The sequence below is a fragment of the Oncorhynchus keta genome, chromosome 37 (genome assembly GCF_023373465.1).
Source record: "Oncorhynchus keta strain PuntledgeMale-10-30-2019 chromosome 37, Oket_V2, whole genome shotgun sequence".
Lineage (NCBI taxonomy): Eukaryota > Metazoa > Chordata > Actinopteri > Salmoniformes > Salmonidae > Oncorhynchus > Oncorhynchus keta.
In genome coordinates, this window is record NC_068457.1 from 27,722,083 (window position 1) to 27,738,561 (window position 16,479).

At 42.6% G+C, this 16,479-nt stretch overlaps 1 protein-coding gene across 1 annotated transcript in view; it reads left to right on the forward strand.

Annotated features, from left to right (window-relative positions):
• Positions 1–16,479, forward strand: part of LOC118381390 (uncharacterized) — a 29,993-nt gene continuing 13,514 nt past the window's right edge. Inside the window, exons 1-5 of the mRNA XM_052500078.1 lie at positions 1–459; positions 777–898; positions 4,934–5,030; positions 13,444–13,595; positions 14,312–14,529. Coding sequence (XP_052356038.1) covers positions 448–459; positions 777–898; positions 4,934–5,030; positions 13,444–13,595; positions 14,312–14,529 — 601 coding nt within the window. The 5' untranslated portion in view covers positions 1–447. The remainder of the gene's footprint in view (positions 460–776; positions 899–4,933; positions 5,031–13,443; positions 13,596–14,311; positions 14,530–16,479) is intronic.

Sequence of the window (16,479 nt, forward strand, 5' to 3'; positions counted from 1 at the left end):
AGTCAGGACTTGTGGCACTGCCCACACACTACCAGTGAGGAGACTGTCAACACTCACTACCAGTAGGGAGACTGCGTACATACTACCAGTAGGGAGACTGCGTACATACTACCAGTAGGAGACTGCGTACATACTACCAGTAGGAAGACTGCCTACACACTACCAGTAGGGAGACTGTGTACATACTACCAGTAGGAAGACTGCCTACACACTACCAGTAGGGAGACTGTGTACATACTACCAGTAGGAAGACTGCGTACATACTACCAGTAGGAAGACTGCCTACATAATACCAGTGGGGAGACTGCCTACACACTACCAGTAGGAAGACTGCCTACATACTACCAGTAGGAAGACTGCCTACATAATACCAGTGGGGAGACTGCCTACACACTACCAGTAGGAAGACTGCCTACACACTACCAGTGGGGAGACCTAGAGGAGGATATGGATATCACAGTAAGTGATATGACTGCATCACTTCCCTTCCAGTTTATGTTGTAGTTTTCTATTTGAATTGTAACAATGTAGGGTAGGGTAGTAGAAATGTGAGGGATCAGGGATCTTTGGTCTTTTCAACAATGTATACAGTAGTATTCGTCACGTGGAGGTTTAGGCTTTGTTTTCAACAATGTATACAGTAGTATTCGTCACGTGGAGGTTTAGGCTTTGTTTTCAACAATGTATACAGTAGTATTCGTCACGTGGAGGCTTAGGCTTTGTTTTCGACCATGTATGGTAATGTGAGTTGCTATGATTTCCATTCCGGTCCATAGGATTCACCTGTGAAGGGAGGTATCTCTATACTTCACACAGAGGAGGATGGGAAACACCACTATGAAGTGGAGAAGATCCTCAAGTTCAAGAAAGGAGGACAAGGAGGAGGAGCCTTCGCCAGGTAACCTCTGATAACCTCTGTTTATCTGTGAAGAATTTGAATATACTGTAGGTTGAAACCTTTTAAGGATAGAGGAGTTGAGACATTTCAGAGGGAAACAAGAGGGACTTCCCAGAGTAAAACTCCTTTATGATGTAAGGAAAGAGTTTTTGATCTAATGTCAGGGGTGAGGTCACAGAGTTATTTCATTTGGTAATTCCACCCCTGAATGTCATAAAAAGCTGTATTGTTTTTCTCCAGGTCTGTGTAGATTTAACCATGGGGTCTGTGTAGATTGAACCATGGGGTCTGTGTAGATTAAACCACAGGGTCTGTGTGGATTGAACCACGGGGTCTGTGTGATTAAACCATGGGGTCTGTATAGATTGAACCACAGGGTCAGGTTACAGATTAAACCATGGGTCTGTGTAGATTTACCACGGGGTCTTTAGATTAAAACCACGGGGTCACAACAAGAAAATTGAACCACGGGGTCTGTGTAGAAAACCACAGGGTCTGTACAGATTAAACCATGGGGTCAGAACCTACGGGGTCTGTGTAGATTAAACACAGGGTCTGTGTAGATTAAACCACGGGGTCTGTGTAGATTGAACCATAGATTAAACCACAGGGTCTGGCTAGATTGAACCACGGGGTCTGTGTAGATTGAACCACAGGGTCTGTGTAGATTAAACCATGGGGTCTGTGTAGATTAAACCACGGGGTCTGTGTAGATTGAACCACAGGGTCTGTGTAGATTGAACCACGGGGTCTGTGTAGATTGAACCACGGGGTCTGTGTAGATTGAACCACAGGGGGTCTGTGTAGATTAAACCACAGGGTCTGTGTAGATTGAACCATGGGGTCTGTGTAGATTAAACCCGGGGTCAATACAAAACACATGGGGTCTGTGTAGATTGAACCACGGGGTCTGTGTAGATTAAACCATGGGGTCTGTGTAGATTAAACCATGGGGTCTGTGTAGATTAAACCAATGGGTCTGTGTAGATTGAACCAAGGGGTCTGTGTAGATTAAACCATGGGGTCTGTGTAGATTAAACCACGGGGTCTGTGATTAAACCAGATTAAACCATGGGGTCTGTGTAGATTAAACCACAGGGTCTGTGTAGATTAAACCATGGGGTCTGTGTAGATTAAACCACGGGGTCTGTGTAGATTAAACCACGGGGTCTGTGTAGATTAAACCATGGGGTCTGTGTAGATTAAACCATGGGGTCTGTGTAGATTGAACCACGGGGTCTGTGTAGATTAAACCATGGGGTCTGTGTAGAGTAAACCACAGGGTCTGTGTAGATTGAACCACAGGGTCTGTGTAGATTGAACCACGGGGTCTGTGTAGATTAAACCATGGGGTCTGTGTAGATTGAACCATGGGGTCTGTGTAGATTAAACCACAGGGTCTGTGTAGATTAAACCACAGGGTCTGTGTAGATTAAACCATGGGGTCTGTGTATCTTAAACCACAGGGTCTGTGTAGATTAAACCATAGGGTCTGTGTAGATTGAACCATGGGGTCTGTGTAGATTAAACCACAGGGTCTGTGTAGATTAAACCACGGGGTCTGTGTGGATTGAACCATGGGGTCTGTGTAGATTGAACCATGGGGTCTGTGTAGATTGAACCATGGGGTCTGTGTAGATTAAACCACAGGGTCTGTGTAGATTAAACCACGGGGTCTGTGTGGATTGAACCATGGGGTCTGTGTAGATTGAACCATGGGGTCTGTGTAGATTGAACCACGGGGTCTGTGTAGATTGAACCACGGGGTCTGTGTAGATTGAACCATGGGGTCTGTGTAGATTGAACCATGGGGTCTGTGTAGATTGAACCACGGGGTCTGTGTAGATTAAACCATGGGGTCTGTGTAGATTGAACCATGGGGTCTGTGTAGATTGAACCATGGGGTCTGTACAGATTAAACCATGGGGTCTGTGTAGATTAAACCACGGGGTCTGTGTAGATTAAACCATGGGGTCTGTGTAGATTGAACCACGGGGTCTGTGTAGATTAAACCATGGGGTCTGTGTAGATTGAACCACGGGGTCTGTGTAGATTAAACCATGGGGTCTGTGTAGATTAAACCATGGGGTCTGTGTAGATTAAACCATGGGGTCTGTGTAGAATAAACCACGGGGTCTGTGTAGATTGAACCACGGGGTCTGTGTAGATTAAACCACGGGGTCTGTGTAGATTAAACCACGGGGTCTGTGTAGATTAAACCATGGGGTCTGTGTAGAATAAACCATGGGGTCTGTGTAGATTGAACCACAGGGTCTGTGTAGATTAAACCACAGGGTCTGTGTAGATTAAACCACAGGGTCTGTGTAGATTAAACCACGGGGTCTGTGTAGATTGAACCATGGGGTCTGTGTAGATTAAACCACAGGGTCTGTTTAGATTGAACCATGGGGTCTGTGTATATTAAACCACGGGGTCTGTGTAGATTGAACCATGGGGTCTGTGTATATTAAACCACGGGGTCTGTGTAGATTAAACCACGGGGTCTGTGTAGATTGAACCACAGGGTCTGTACAGATTAAACCATGGGGTCTGTGTAGATTGAACCACAGGGTCTGTGTAGATTAAACCATGGGGTCTGTGTAGATTGAACCACGGGGTCTGTGTAGATTGAACCACAGGGTCTGTGTAGATTAAACCATGGGGTCTGTGTAGATTGAACCACGGGGTCTGTGTAGATTGAACCATGGGGTCTGTGTAGATTAAACCACGGGGTCTGTGTAGATTGAACCACGGGGTCTGTGTAGATTAAACCACGGGGTCTGTGTAGATTGAACCACGGGGTCTGTGTAGATTGAACCACGGGGTCTGTGTAGATTAAACCATGGGGTCTGTGTAGATTAAACCACGGGGTCTGTGTAGATTGAACCACAGGGTCTGTGTAGATTGAACCACGGGGTCTGTGTAGATTGAACCACGGGGTCTGTGTAGATTGAACCACGGGGTCTGTGTAGATTAAACCACGGGGTCTGTGTAGATTGAACCATGGGGTCTGTGTAGATTAAACCACGGGGTCTGTGTAGATTAAACCATGGGGTCTGTGTAGATTGAACCACGGGGTCTGTGTAGATTAAACCACGGGGTCTGTGTAGATTAAACCATGGGGTCTGTGTAGATTAAACCACGGGGTCTGTGTAGATTGAACCACGGGGTCTGTGTAGATTAAACCATGGGGTCTGTGTAGATTAAACCACGGGGTCTGTGTAGATTGAACCACGGGGTCTGTGTAGATTAAACCACAGGGTCTGTGTAGATTAAACCATGGGGTCTGTGTAGATTAAACCACGGGGTCTGTGTAGATTGAACCACGGGGTCTGTGTAGATTAAACCATGGGGTCTGTGTAGATTAAACCATGGGGTCTGTGTAGATTAAACCACGGGGTCTGTGTAGATTAAACCACGGGGTCTGTGTAGATTAAACCACGGGGTCTGTGTAGATTAAACCACGGGGTCTGTGTAGATTAAACCACGGGGTCTGTGTAGATTAAACCATGGGGTCTGTGTAGATTAAACCACGGGGTCTGTGTAGATTAAACCACGGGGTCTGTGTAGATTAAACCATGGGGTCTGTGTAGATTGAACCACGGGGTCTGTGTAGATTAAACCACGGGGTCTGTGTAGATTAAACCATGGGGTCTGTGTAGATTAAACCATGGGGTCTGTGTAGATTAAACCACGGGGTCTGTGTAGATTAAACCACAGGGTCTGTGCAGGGCCATATTAAGAAATCATAGGCCCCAGGGCTTTTTTTTATTTTTTTATAGAGATCCCCTTTTTTAAATGCATATCATGCAAATCTACATAATTTACATGCCAGAAGACATTAGCTGAATATTTTTTAAGAGTTGCCCACGTGGGCCCTCTACCTCCTCTCCTTCCTGCATCTGATGATTAGCAGAGCGGCAGCAGGCAGTTTACACTCATTGAGTCCTCCTGTGGTTGGCAGTTGCAATGAAAAAACATAATAAATATATACAAATATATATAAAACAGGTATGTGGTGTTGTTGTTCCTCAGTGAAGGAGACAAGCTCCTGACCATCAATGGAGTGGACCTACAGGATCTATCCCCAGAGGCCTTCGCCAAGATTCTGACGGAAGGAAACCCCATGTTGGTGAGTGATATAGCTGGAGGAGAGTTCTTATATCACTCCACTCTCTTCATGGGTTGCATGTTTCATCACAGTATTGTTTTGAACTAATGCCCAACTGAGCATTCTACTAAAATGTATTGTCAATGAGCACTGATTTAAGATTTCATCAAAAGTTTTAAAAACAATGCCATTCAAAAGGATGCAAATAATTAGTAGCAAAACCTTTTGTCCTCGTTTTGATGTCGCCAGATTGACTTTAGATGCAGTATAACGTTAGCTAAAATTGAGGTAGCTGCCGTTAGCATTGCTAGCTATTTTTGACGAAATTTGCTAGCTAATGACAACATTGCCATCTGTCTAAAGTAAATTTGACGACATGATAATGCTGGAAAAGTTGTTTCTAAGTAAATATTTAGCAATGTCATCTTATTTCCAGGTACTATAGTGTAATTTAGACTAAACACCCTCCGTCCAGAATGACTGGATTTATCACGACTTTAGGGCACCCCTATTACGCCGCTCGTCAGGGTTGCCAGATATGGCGGAAATTGATAACTCAAAACCCACCCACAAGGCCTAAACACTAACCATTGTTATTTTTTTTCGCAGCAAGAAAGGAGTTGGCACAATTAGCCAATAAACCATTTTTTCAATAACGTTATTGAGTGAATTTCGACTTAACTTCTAAAGACTTAAGAAACAAAATTCTGTTTTCCATCAAAATACTAATTATTGTGAACTAATATGACGAGCTAAGGAATTTGAATATCAAATCAAACTTTATTTGTTACATGCGCCAAGTACAACAATTGTAGACCTTACCCTGAAATTATTACTTTACAAGCCCTTAACAAATAGTGCAGTTCAAGAAGATTTAAGAAAATATTTACCAAATAAACTAAAGTAAAAAAATAATAAAAAGTAACACAATAACAATAACGAGGCTATCTATATACAGGGGGTACCGAGTCAGTGTGTGGGGTACAGGTTAGTTGAGGTAATCTGTACATGTAGGTAGGGTTGAAGGGACTATGCATAGATGATAATCAGCGAATAGTAGCAGTGTACAAAATCAAATGAAATCTAATTTTATTTGTCACATGCGCCGAATACAACAAGTGTAGACTTTACCGTGAAATGCTTTACTTATAGCCCTCAACCACCAGTGCAGTTCAAGAAGAAGAAAATATCTCAGCCGTCTTATTGCTTGGGGGTAGAAGCTGTTGAGGAGCCTTTTGGTCCAAGACTTGGCGCTCTGGTACCGCTTGCTGTGCGGTAGCAGAGAAAACAGTCTATAACTTGGGTGACTGGAGTCTCCTACAATTTTATGGGCTTTCCTCTGACACTGCCTGGTATATAGGTCCTGGATGGCAGGAAGCTTGGCCCCAGTGACGTATTGGGCCATACGCACTACCTCTGTATTTTATTAAATTTTTCATTTAACCAGGTAGGCCAGTTGAGAACTGCGACCTGGCCAAGATAAAACAAAGCAGTGCGACAAAAACAACACAGTTACACAGGGGATAAACAAACATACAGTCAATAACACAATAGAAAAATCTGTGTACACGGTGTGCAAATGAAGTAAGGAGGTAAGGCAATAAATAGGCGAAGTAATTACAATTTAGCAACAATTTAGCAACTTACACTGGAGTGATATGTGCAAGTAGAAACACTAGTGTGCAAAAGAGCAGAAAAACAAATATGGGGATGAGGTAGGTAGTTGGTTGGCTGGGCTATTTACAGATGGGCTGCAGCGATCGGTAAGCTGCTCTGACAGCTGACACTTAAAGTTAGTGAGGAAGATATGTCTCCAACTTCAGTGATTTTATATTTGATTTATTTTTGTAATTAGTTCCAGTCACTGGCAGTAGAGAACTGGAAGGAAAGGTGGCCAAAAGAGGTGTTGGCTTTGGGGATGGCCAGTGAAATATACCTGCTGGAGCACATGTGACGGTTGGGTGTTGCTATGGTGACCAGTGAGTTGAGATAAGGCGGAGCTTTACCTAGCAAAGATTTATAGATGACCTGGAGCCAGTGTGTTTGGCGACGAATATGTAGCGAGGACCAGCCAACGAGAGCATACAAATCGCAGGGGTGGGTAGTGTATGGGGCTTTGGTGACAAAACGAATGGCACTGTGATAGACTGCATTCAATTTGCTGAGTAGAGTGTTGGAGGCTATTTTGTAAATGACATCGCTGAAGTCAAGGATCGGTAGGATAGTCAGTTTTACGAGAGTATGTTTGGCAGCATGAGTGAAGGGAGGCTTTGTTGCGAAATAGGAAGCCGAATCTATATTTAAGTTTGGATTGAAGATTCTTAATGTGAGTCTGGAAGGAGCATTTACAGTCGAGCCAGACAATGAGATGCTCTTGAAGGTGCTGAACTTTTTAAGGATCTGGGGACCCAAATCTTTTCAGTCTCCTGAGGGGGAAAAGGTTTTGTCGTGCCCTCTTCATGACTGTCTTGGTGTGTTTGGACCATGATAGTTCGTTGGTGATATGGGCACCAAGGAACTTGAACTCTTGACCCTCTCCACTACAGCCCCGTCAATGTTAATGGGGGCCTGTTCGGCCCTCCTTTTCCTGTAGTCCTATGGTGGTCTGCTTGAAACATGTAGGTATGACAGACTCGGTCAGGGAGAGGTTGAAAATATCAGTGAAGACACTTGCCAGTTGGTCCATGCATGCTTTGAGTACACGTCCTGGTAATCCGTCTGTCCCACGGCTTTGTGAATGTTGACCTGTTTAAAGGTCTTGCTCACATCGGCTACTGAGAGCATTATCACAAAGTCATCCAGAACAGCTGGTGCTCTCATGCCTACTTCAGTGTTGCTTACCTCGAAGCGAGCATAAAAGGCATTTAGCTCGGCTGGTAGGCTCGCGTCACTGGGCAGCCCGTGTCTGGGTTTCCCTTTGTAGTCCGTAATAGTTTTCAAGCCCTGCCACATCCGACGAGCATCAGAGCCGGCGTAGTAGGATTCAATCTTAACTTCTTGACGCACCCATCCCGTCAGCGGGATCATTTTCATCAACATCCGCTGAATTGCACAGCGCCAAATTAAATTACTAAAAATATTTAATTTCCATGAAATCACAAGTGCAATATAGCAAAACACAGCTTAATTTGTTGTTAATCCACCTGGTGTGTCAGATTTCAATAAAGCTTTTCGGCGAAAGCATAACAAGTGTTTATGTAAGAACATCTCTCTCAGTAGACAAAATATTACAAACAGCTAGCAGCCAAGTAGATTGCTTACCTTTGATGATTTTCGGATGTTTGCACTCACGAGACTCCATACATAATAAATAAAATTACATAATAAAAATTCCTTTTGTTCCATAAAAATTATTTTTATATCCAAAATAGCTCCATTTGTTTGGCTCGTTATGTTCAGAAATCTACAGGCTCGAGCGGTCACGACATCGCAGACGAAAATTCCAAATAGTATCCGTAAAGTGCGTAGAAAGATGCCAGATGTTTTTTATAATCAATCCTCAGGTTGTTTTTACAATATATAATCGATAATATGTCAACCGGAATGTAGCTTCTTCCATAGGCGAGAGAGAGAAAATGGCTGATGCGCATGAAAAACTCTGCCATCCACTGACGCGATGGGTTCTTTCTCACTCATTTTTCAAAAGAAAAGCCTGAAACTATGTCTAAAGACTGTTCACAGCTTGAGGAAGCCATAGGAAAAGGAATCTGGTTGATATCCCTTTAAATGGAGGCAAGGCATCCAATGGAACAGAGAGCTTTCAGGAAAAACAGCACTTCCTGGTTGGATTTTCCTCAGGTTTTCACCTGCAATATCAGTTCTGTTATACTCACAGACAATATTTTGACAGTTTTGGAAACTTTAGAGTGTTTTCTATCCTAATCTGACAATTATATGCATATTCTAGTTTCTGGGCCTGAGAAATAGGCAGTTTCAAATGGGTACGTTTTTTTTTGTTGCCAAAAACGAAAATACTGCCCCTTACACTCAAGATGTTAATCCTGTATTGATGCTTTGCTAGTTTGATGGTTTGTCTGAGGGCATAGTGGAATTTCTTATAAGCGTCCAGATTAGTGTCCCGCTCCTTGAAAGCGGCAGCTTTAGCTCGATGCGGATGTTACCTGTAATCCATGGCTTCTGGTTGGGGTATGTACATACAGTCACTGTGGGGACGACGTCGTCGATACACTTATTGATGAAGCCGATGACTGAGGTGGTGTACTCCTCAACGCCAATGGATGAATCCTGGAACATATTCCAGTCTGTGCTGCAAAACAGTCCTGTAGCGTAGCATCCGCGTCATCTGACCACTTCCATATTGAGCAAGTCACCGGTACTTCCTGCTTTAGTTTTTGTTTGTAAAGCAGGAATCAGGAGGATAGAATTATGGTCAGATTTGCCAAATGGAGGGCGGCGGAGAGCTTTGTTTGCATCTCTGTGTGGAGTAAAGTTTGGCTTTTGTTTTTATTTTATTTATTTTATTCCCCCCTCTGGTTGCACATGTGACATGCTGGTAAAAATGTGGTACAACTGATTTAAGCTTGCCTGCATTAAAGTCCCCGGCCACTAGGAGCGCTGCTTCTGGATGAGCATTTCCTTGTTTGTTTATGGCCTTATCGAGTTGGTTGAGTGCGGTCTTAGTGCCAGCATTGGTCTGTGGTGATAAATAGATGGCTACGAATAATATAGATGAGAACTCTCTTGGTAGATAGTGTGGTCTACAGCTTATCATAAGGTACTCTATCTCAGGCGAGCAATACCTCGAGACTTCTTTAATATTTTAGACATCCCCGTTATTGACAAAAAGACACACACCCCCACCCCTTCTCTTACCAGACGTAGCTTCTTCTCTGTTCTGCCAGTGCATGGAAAATCCCGCCAGCTCTATATTGTCTGTGTCTTCGTTCAGTCACGACTCGGTGAAACACAAGATATTACAGTTTTTAATGTCCCGTTGGTAGGATAAACGTAATCGTAGGTCATTCATTTTATTTTCCAATGATTGCATGCTTGCCAGTAGAACGGATAACAGTGGGAGTTTACTCGCTCGGTCTACGGATTCTCAGCACCTTCTTTTCCTCCATCGTTTCTTCACGCAAATAACGGGGATTTGGGCCTGTTCCCGGGAAAGCAGTATATCCGTCTCGTCGGACTCGTTAAAGAAAAAGCTTCTTCCAGTTCGTGGTGAGTAATCGCTGTTCTGATGTCCAGAAGTTATTTTTTGGTCATAAGAGATGGTAGCAGCAACATTATGTACAAAATAAGTTAAAAAACAAGTTACAAACAGCGCAAAAAAACGAACAAGTTGGTTAGGAGCATGTAAAACGTTCATCCTCTTCGGTGCCATATTATATTTTGCGAGAGAAAAGATAATTTGCCCTTATTAAACTTAAAAAACGAATGTTGGGCTATTTTCTGAAAAATGTGCCAGATGTTAAGACTACAAACCATTATAAATGGCCTATTTGCGAGATTGACTTGTCATTTCAATCAGCGTAGGCCTAATGACTAAAATCCAGGTTTATGATTGTAATTCAACTTTGCCATGGTTTGGTTAGCTGGAGGCAGGTAGCTTATAGCCCCTGATAGACCTACATCTCATTTCAGATAGCCTACAGTAGCCTAGGCAAGATGTAACATGAACGATTTAGCAGCTTGCTTAGTTCGAATTGACAGACTAATTCATTCAACATGAATATCGAGGCGATTTCAAGGTAATAAGTGCTTCAGTTGCCGAATAGGCAACCAAATGTGAACAATAGACCTATGCTTGTCAACAACAGCCAGTGTTTTTATTTATTTACCTGTAGTCTAATCTGACTGACTTACTTTCAATATAATCAATTCCAACAAACAGCTGATTGGCAATTGAGTTAGCACTGTGGCCATGATCACAATTGAGTTAGCACTGTGGCAATGATCACAATTGAGTTAGCACTGTGGCCATGATCACAATTGAGTTAGCACTGTGGCCATGATCACAATTGAGTTAGCACTGTGACCATGATCACAATTGAGTTAGCACTGTGACCATGATCACAATTGAGTTAGCACTGTGGCCATGATCACAATTGAGTTAGCACTGTGACCATGATCACAATTGAGTTAGCACTGTGACCATGATCACAATTGAGTTAGCACTGTGACCATGATCACAATTGAGTTAGCACTGTGACCATGATCACAATTGAGTTAGCACTGTGGCCATGATCACAATTGAGTTAGCACTGTGGCCATGATCACAATTGAGTTAGCACTGTGGCCATGATCACAATTGAAGTGTAGCACGTGTGGCCGCGTGCTAAAAATAGTTAGTATTACCATTCGTTTTTTTTGGTGTATCGTACTTGCACGCGGGTTTTGACAACTTTTATTCACTGACATGGCTGCTCCCCACCGCTCGGGCTCAAAGTTTCAATAGGTACTCCGGCGCTCCCCCACCGCTCACTCACTCAGTTTCAATGTTAATTAGGGGCTTTTTTTGGCATAGGATATGTATTGTTAACATTTCTAAAACAAGTGAAGTAGATAATAAACAATACAAATGAACAGTAAACATTACACTGTAACAGAAGTTACAAAAGAATAAAGACATATCAAATGTCATATTATGTCTATATACAGTGATGTAAGGATGTGCAAATAGTTCACTCACTCAGCAACAGGCTGCCTCACTGCCTGAAAGTCAGAGGCAGCAGGTTACAGTGAAATATATATTTTTAAGACACTTAAAAGTAGCCCAAAAACCTGCAACCAATACATTTTACCCATGACATCATTTTCATTGTAGCCCAATTTAGAAGGAAAACGCTGCTGGTAGAGGGCGGCTTGATCATTTTCATAACAATGGTATGACTGAGGTGCAACCTATGAATAAGATATTTACCAGAAGTGACTAACATTGATTGCTGTTTTGAGTCACTGTTTGAACCCATGAATTTGAATATTAGTCAGAGAGAGAGAGAGAGGGAGAGAGAGAGAGAGAGCGACAGGGGAATTTTGTCAGACCTGGGCCCTGACAGTAAATCTCAGTAAGACAAAATATAATGGTGTTCCAAAAAAGTTCCAGTTGCCAGGTCAACAAATACAAATTCCATCTAGACACTGTTGCCCTAGAACACACAAAAAACGATACATACCCTGGCCTAAACATCGGGACCACAGGTCACTTCCACAAAGCTGTGAATGATCTGAGAGACAAGGCTCGCCTAGCTAGAACATGTGCCATCAAAAGGAACATAAAATTCAACATACCAATTAGAATCTGGCTAAAAATACTTGAATCAGTTATAGAATCAGTTATAGAACCCATTACCCTTTATGGTTGGGAGGTCCGCTCACCAACCAAGAATTCATAAAATGGGACAAGCACCAAATCTGCATGCTTAATTCTGCAAAACTATCCTCAGTGTACAACATAAAACACCAAATAATGCAGAGCAGAATTTGGCTGATACCCGCTGATGATCAAAATTCGGAAAAAAGCTATGAAAATGATACAAAGCAAACCACTACAGAGAGAAGAGTCTCCTAAGCAAGTTGGTCCTGGAGCTCTGTTCACAAACACACCCACAGAGCCCCAGGACAGCAACACAATTACACCCAACCAAATCATCAGAAAACTAAAATATCATTACTTGACACATTGGAAAGAATTAACAAAAAAACAGAGTAAACTAGAATGCTATTTGGCCCAAAACGGAGAGTACACAGTGGCAGAATACCTGACCACTGTGACTGACCCAAACTTAAGGAAATCTTTGTACAGACTCCGTTAACATAGCCTTGCTATTGAGAAAGGCCGCCGTAGGCAGACCTGGCTCTCAAGAGAAGACAGGCTATGTGCTCACTGCCCACAAAATGAGGTGGAAACTGAGCTGCACTTCCTAACCTCCTGCCTAATGTATGACTATATTAGAGACACATATTTCCCTCAGATTGTACAGAACCATAAACATTTTTTAAATCAAATCCAATTTTGATAAACTCTCATATCTACTGGGTGAAATACCACAGTGTGACATCACAGCAGCAAGATGTGTGACCTGTTGCCATAAGAAAAGGTCAACCAGTGAAGAACAAACAGCATTGTAAATACAACCCATATTTATGTTTATTTATTTTCCCTTTTGTACTTGAACTATTTGCACAACATTACAACACTGTATATAGACATAATGACTTTTGAAATGTCTTTTATCCTTTTGGAACTATTGTGAGTGTGATGTAAAAAAAAATGTTTATTTTAATTGTATCTTTCACTTGCTTTGGCAATGTAAACATATGTTTCCCATGTTAATGAAGTCCCTTACATTGACAGCAGTGATGCTGTTGTTTATGGTACACAGGTTTCTTCACCTCTCCATGTAGGAAGAGGAAGGACATCAGTGTTGTTATTCAGATAGTCTTGTCTGTTATCTTCCCATCTCTCTAGACTGTCCACCAAGCCAGCAGGGCTCCTCCACCAGGGAGATGCCCAGAGGAGGGGGCTGAGGCCAGGGCTCTCCACCCGGTCTCCAAGGAGAGCACCATACTCAGCTTCAGTCTGGAGATGAGACGAGAGGATGACCTGGACGACCTGGAGAGGTGGGCTGAATCAATCAACCAGTCACTCAATCACTCAGTCAGTCAATCATCCATTAACTGTTTTCGTACATAGTCCCCACATTTTAGGGGACCAAAAGTATTGGGACAAATGTACTTAACTTTTTACTACTTTAATACATAGTTAAGTATTTGGTCCCATATTCCGCACGTAATGATTTACATGAAACTTGTGACTCTACAAATTTGTTGGATGCATTTGCTGTTTGTTTTGGTAGTTTTTTTAGATCATTTTGTGCCCAATAGAAATGAATAGTAAATAATACATTAGCTGTATTAAAGCTGACAGTCTGCAATTAAACTCACAGTCATTGTATCATTTCAAATCCAAAGTGCTGGAGTACAGAGTCAAACCCCCCCAAAAATATGTCACAAGCCAATATGTTTAGAGCTCACTGTATATTCCTGGAACGAGTGTTGACACGCATATTATATTTAGTGTAGATTGTATTTGGATGTTTCCCAAACCCCGAGCACGTTTAGGTTTCTGCCGTAGCATTACACAGCTGATTCAAATACCCAACTCATCGTCAAGCGTTGATTATTTGAATCAGCTGCGTAGTGCCTGGGGTAAAAACCAAAGCGTTCACCCAGGGTGCCCCGGGACCTAGTTTGGGGAAACCCTGTTTTAATGGACCACTGGCCTCACACGAATCTCCATATAAATGTATAACGTCATGTATCGTCCCTGAACAAAGTGACTCCTATCACCCCATGGAAGACCTCACAGAAGAGGATGTCAACAAAGCCGATGGGGAGGTTGACGATCTGTTCCTGGTTGCCATGACGAACACCAGAATCTCTGTGGTGAGGGGGCGTGGCTGCGGTGACGGGAGCTCTTGTCACAACTGTGGCAAGTCGGATTGTAACTTCAACGAGGTTGTCATGGTCGCAGAGTCCAGCAAAGTCACCCTGGGTAAGTTTTAATGATATGTATTTGTAAGCAGTGGGGGCAGTTCCCAGCACACTTGTATTTTTGACTTGCTTTTAATTGATAGGACAGTGAGTAGAGGGGACAGGAAAGACAGGAGAAGATTGTGTTCAATAGATAGTGGGATGGTTTCGTACCCAGGCAGACACGATACATGAGCACTGGGGAGTGGCAGCATATAACCACACGCTAGACCACAGCAGGCCACCCTTCATTTTCATCTAACCAGGGTGTACCCTGGGTATGTTCTGGTGCTGACTTCAAAAGATTCAACGCGTCTGGTTGGTAAGTAGGCTGTTCCTTTTATTAACAGTATCGGTACTGCCAACCGAGCAGTGCTTCTGGAGCATTTTATTCTACTGTTGTAACTGGGTTTTGCCTGGCTTTTAAGAAGACATTGTATGGTGACAACAGATACTTTCTGGAACTACATACTCAACTCTACCTGGTTCCAAATCGCGGGCAATAGCGGTGCTTGTAGAAACAATCATAGTTACATTTTTATATTATATTACAGTCTAATTACAATTTATTTAATTTAACTAGTTCCAAATCGTGGCTAGTGGTGCTTATAGAAGCTATATTTTATTTTCATATTTATTACTGTGAATGAACCATTTAATCACATAATTTCTGAGTAAATACAGGTTATTTTGTGTAATGTGAAATACACTTCCCTCATTACTGGCTCTCATGACCTTTCCGACAGAGAAGTGAAACCCTGGTCATGAATACCATATCACAATCACCACGTATTTATAAACTAGACTGGATCCCTTCCACATCTCCTCCACATAGTTATAAACTAGACTGGATCCCTTCCACATCTCCTCCACTTAGTTATAAACTAGACTGGATCCCTTCCACATCTCCTCCACACAGTTATAAACTAGACTGGATCCCTTCCACATAGTTATAAACCAGACTGGATCCCTTCCACATCTCCTCCACATAGTTATAAACTAGACTGGATCCCTTCCACATCTCCTTCACATAGTTATAAACTAGACTGGTTCCCTTCCACATCTCCTCCACATAGTTATAAACTAGACTGGATCATTTCCACATCTCCTCCATATAGTTATAAACTAGACTGGATCCCTTCCACATCCCATCCACATAGTTATAAACTAGCCTGGATCCCATCCACATAGTTATAAACTAGACTGGATCCCATCCACATAGTTATAAACTAGACTGGATCCCTTCCACATCTCCTCCACATAGTTATAAACTAGACTGGATCCCTTCCACATAGTTATAAACTAGACTGGATCCCTTCCACATCTCCTCCACATAGTTATAAACTAGACTGGATCCCTTCCACATCTCCTCCACATAGTTATAAACTAGACTGGATCCCTTCCACATCTCCTCCACACAGTTATAAACTAGACTGGATCCCTTCCACATCTCCTCCACATAGTTATAAACTAGACTGGATCATTTCCACATCTCCTCCACATAGTTATAAACTAGACTGGATCCCTTCCACATCCCATCCACATAGTTATAAACCTGGATCCCATCCACATAGTTATAAACTAGACTGGATCCCTTCCACATCTCCTCCACATAGTTATAAACTAGACTGGATCCCTTCCACATCTCCTCCACACAGTTATAAACTAGACTGGATCCCTTCCACATCTCCTCCACATAGTTATAAACTAGACTGGATCCCTTCCACATCTCCTCCACATAGTTATAAACTAGACTGGATCATTTCCACATCTCCTCCACATAGTTATAAACTAGACTGGATCCCTTCCACATCCCATCCACATAGTTATAAACTAGACTGGATCCCATCCACATAGTTATAAACTAGACTGGATCCCATCCACATAGTTATAAACTAGACTGGATCCCTTCCACATCTCCTCCACATAGTTATAAACTAGACTGGATTCCTTCCACATCTCCTCCACATAG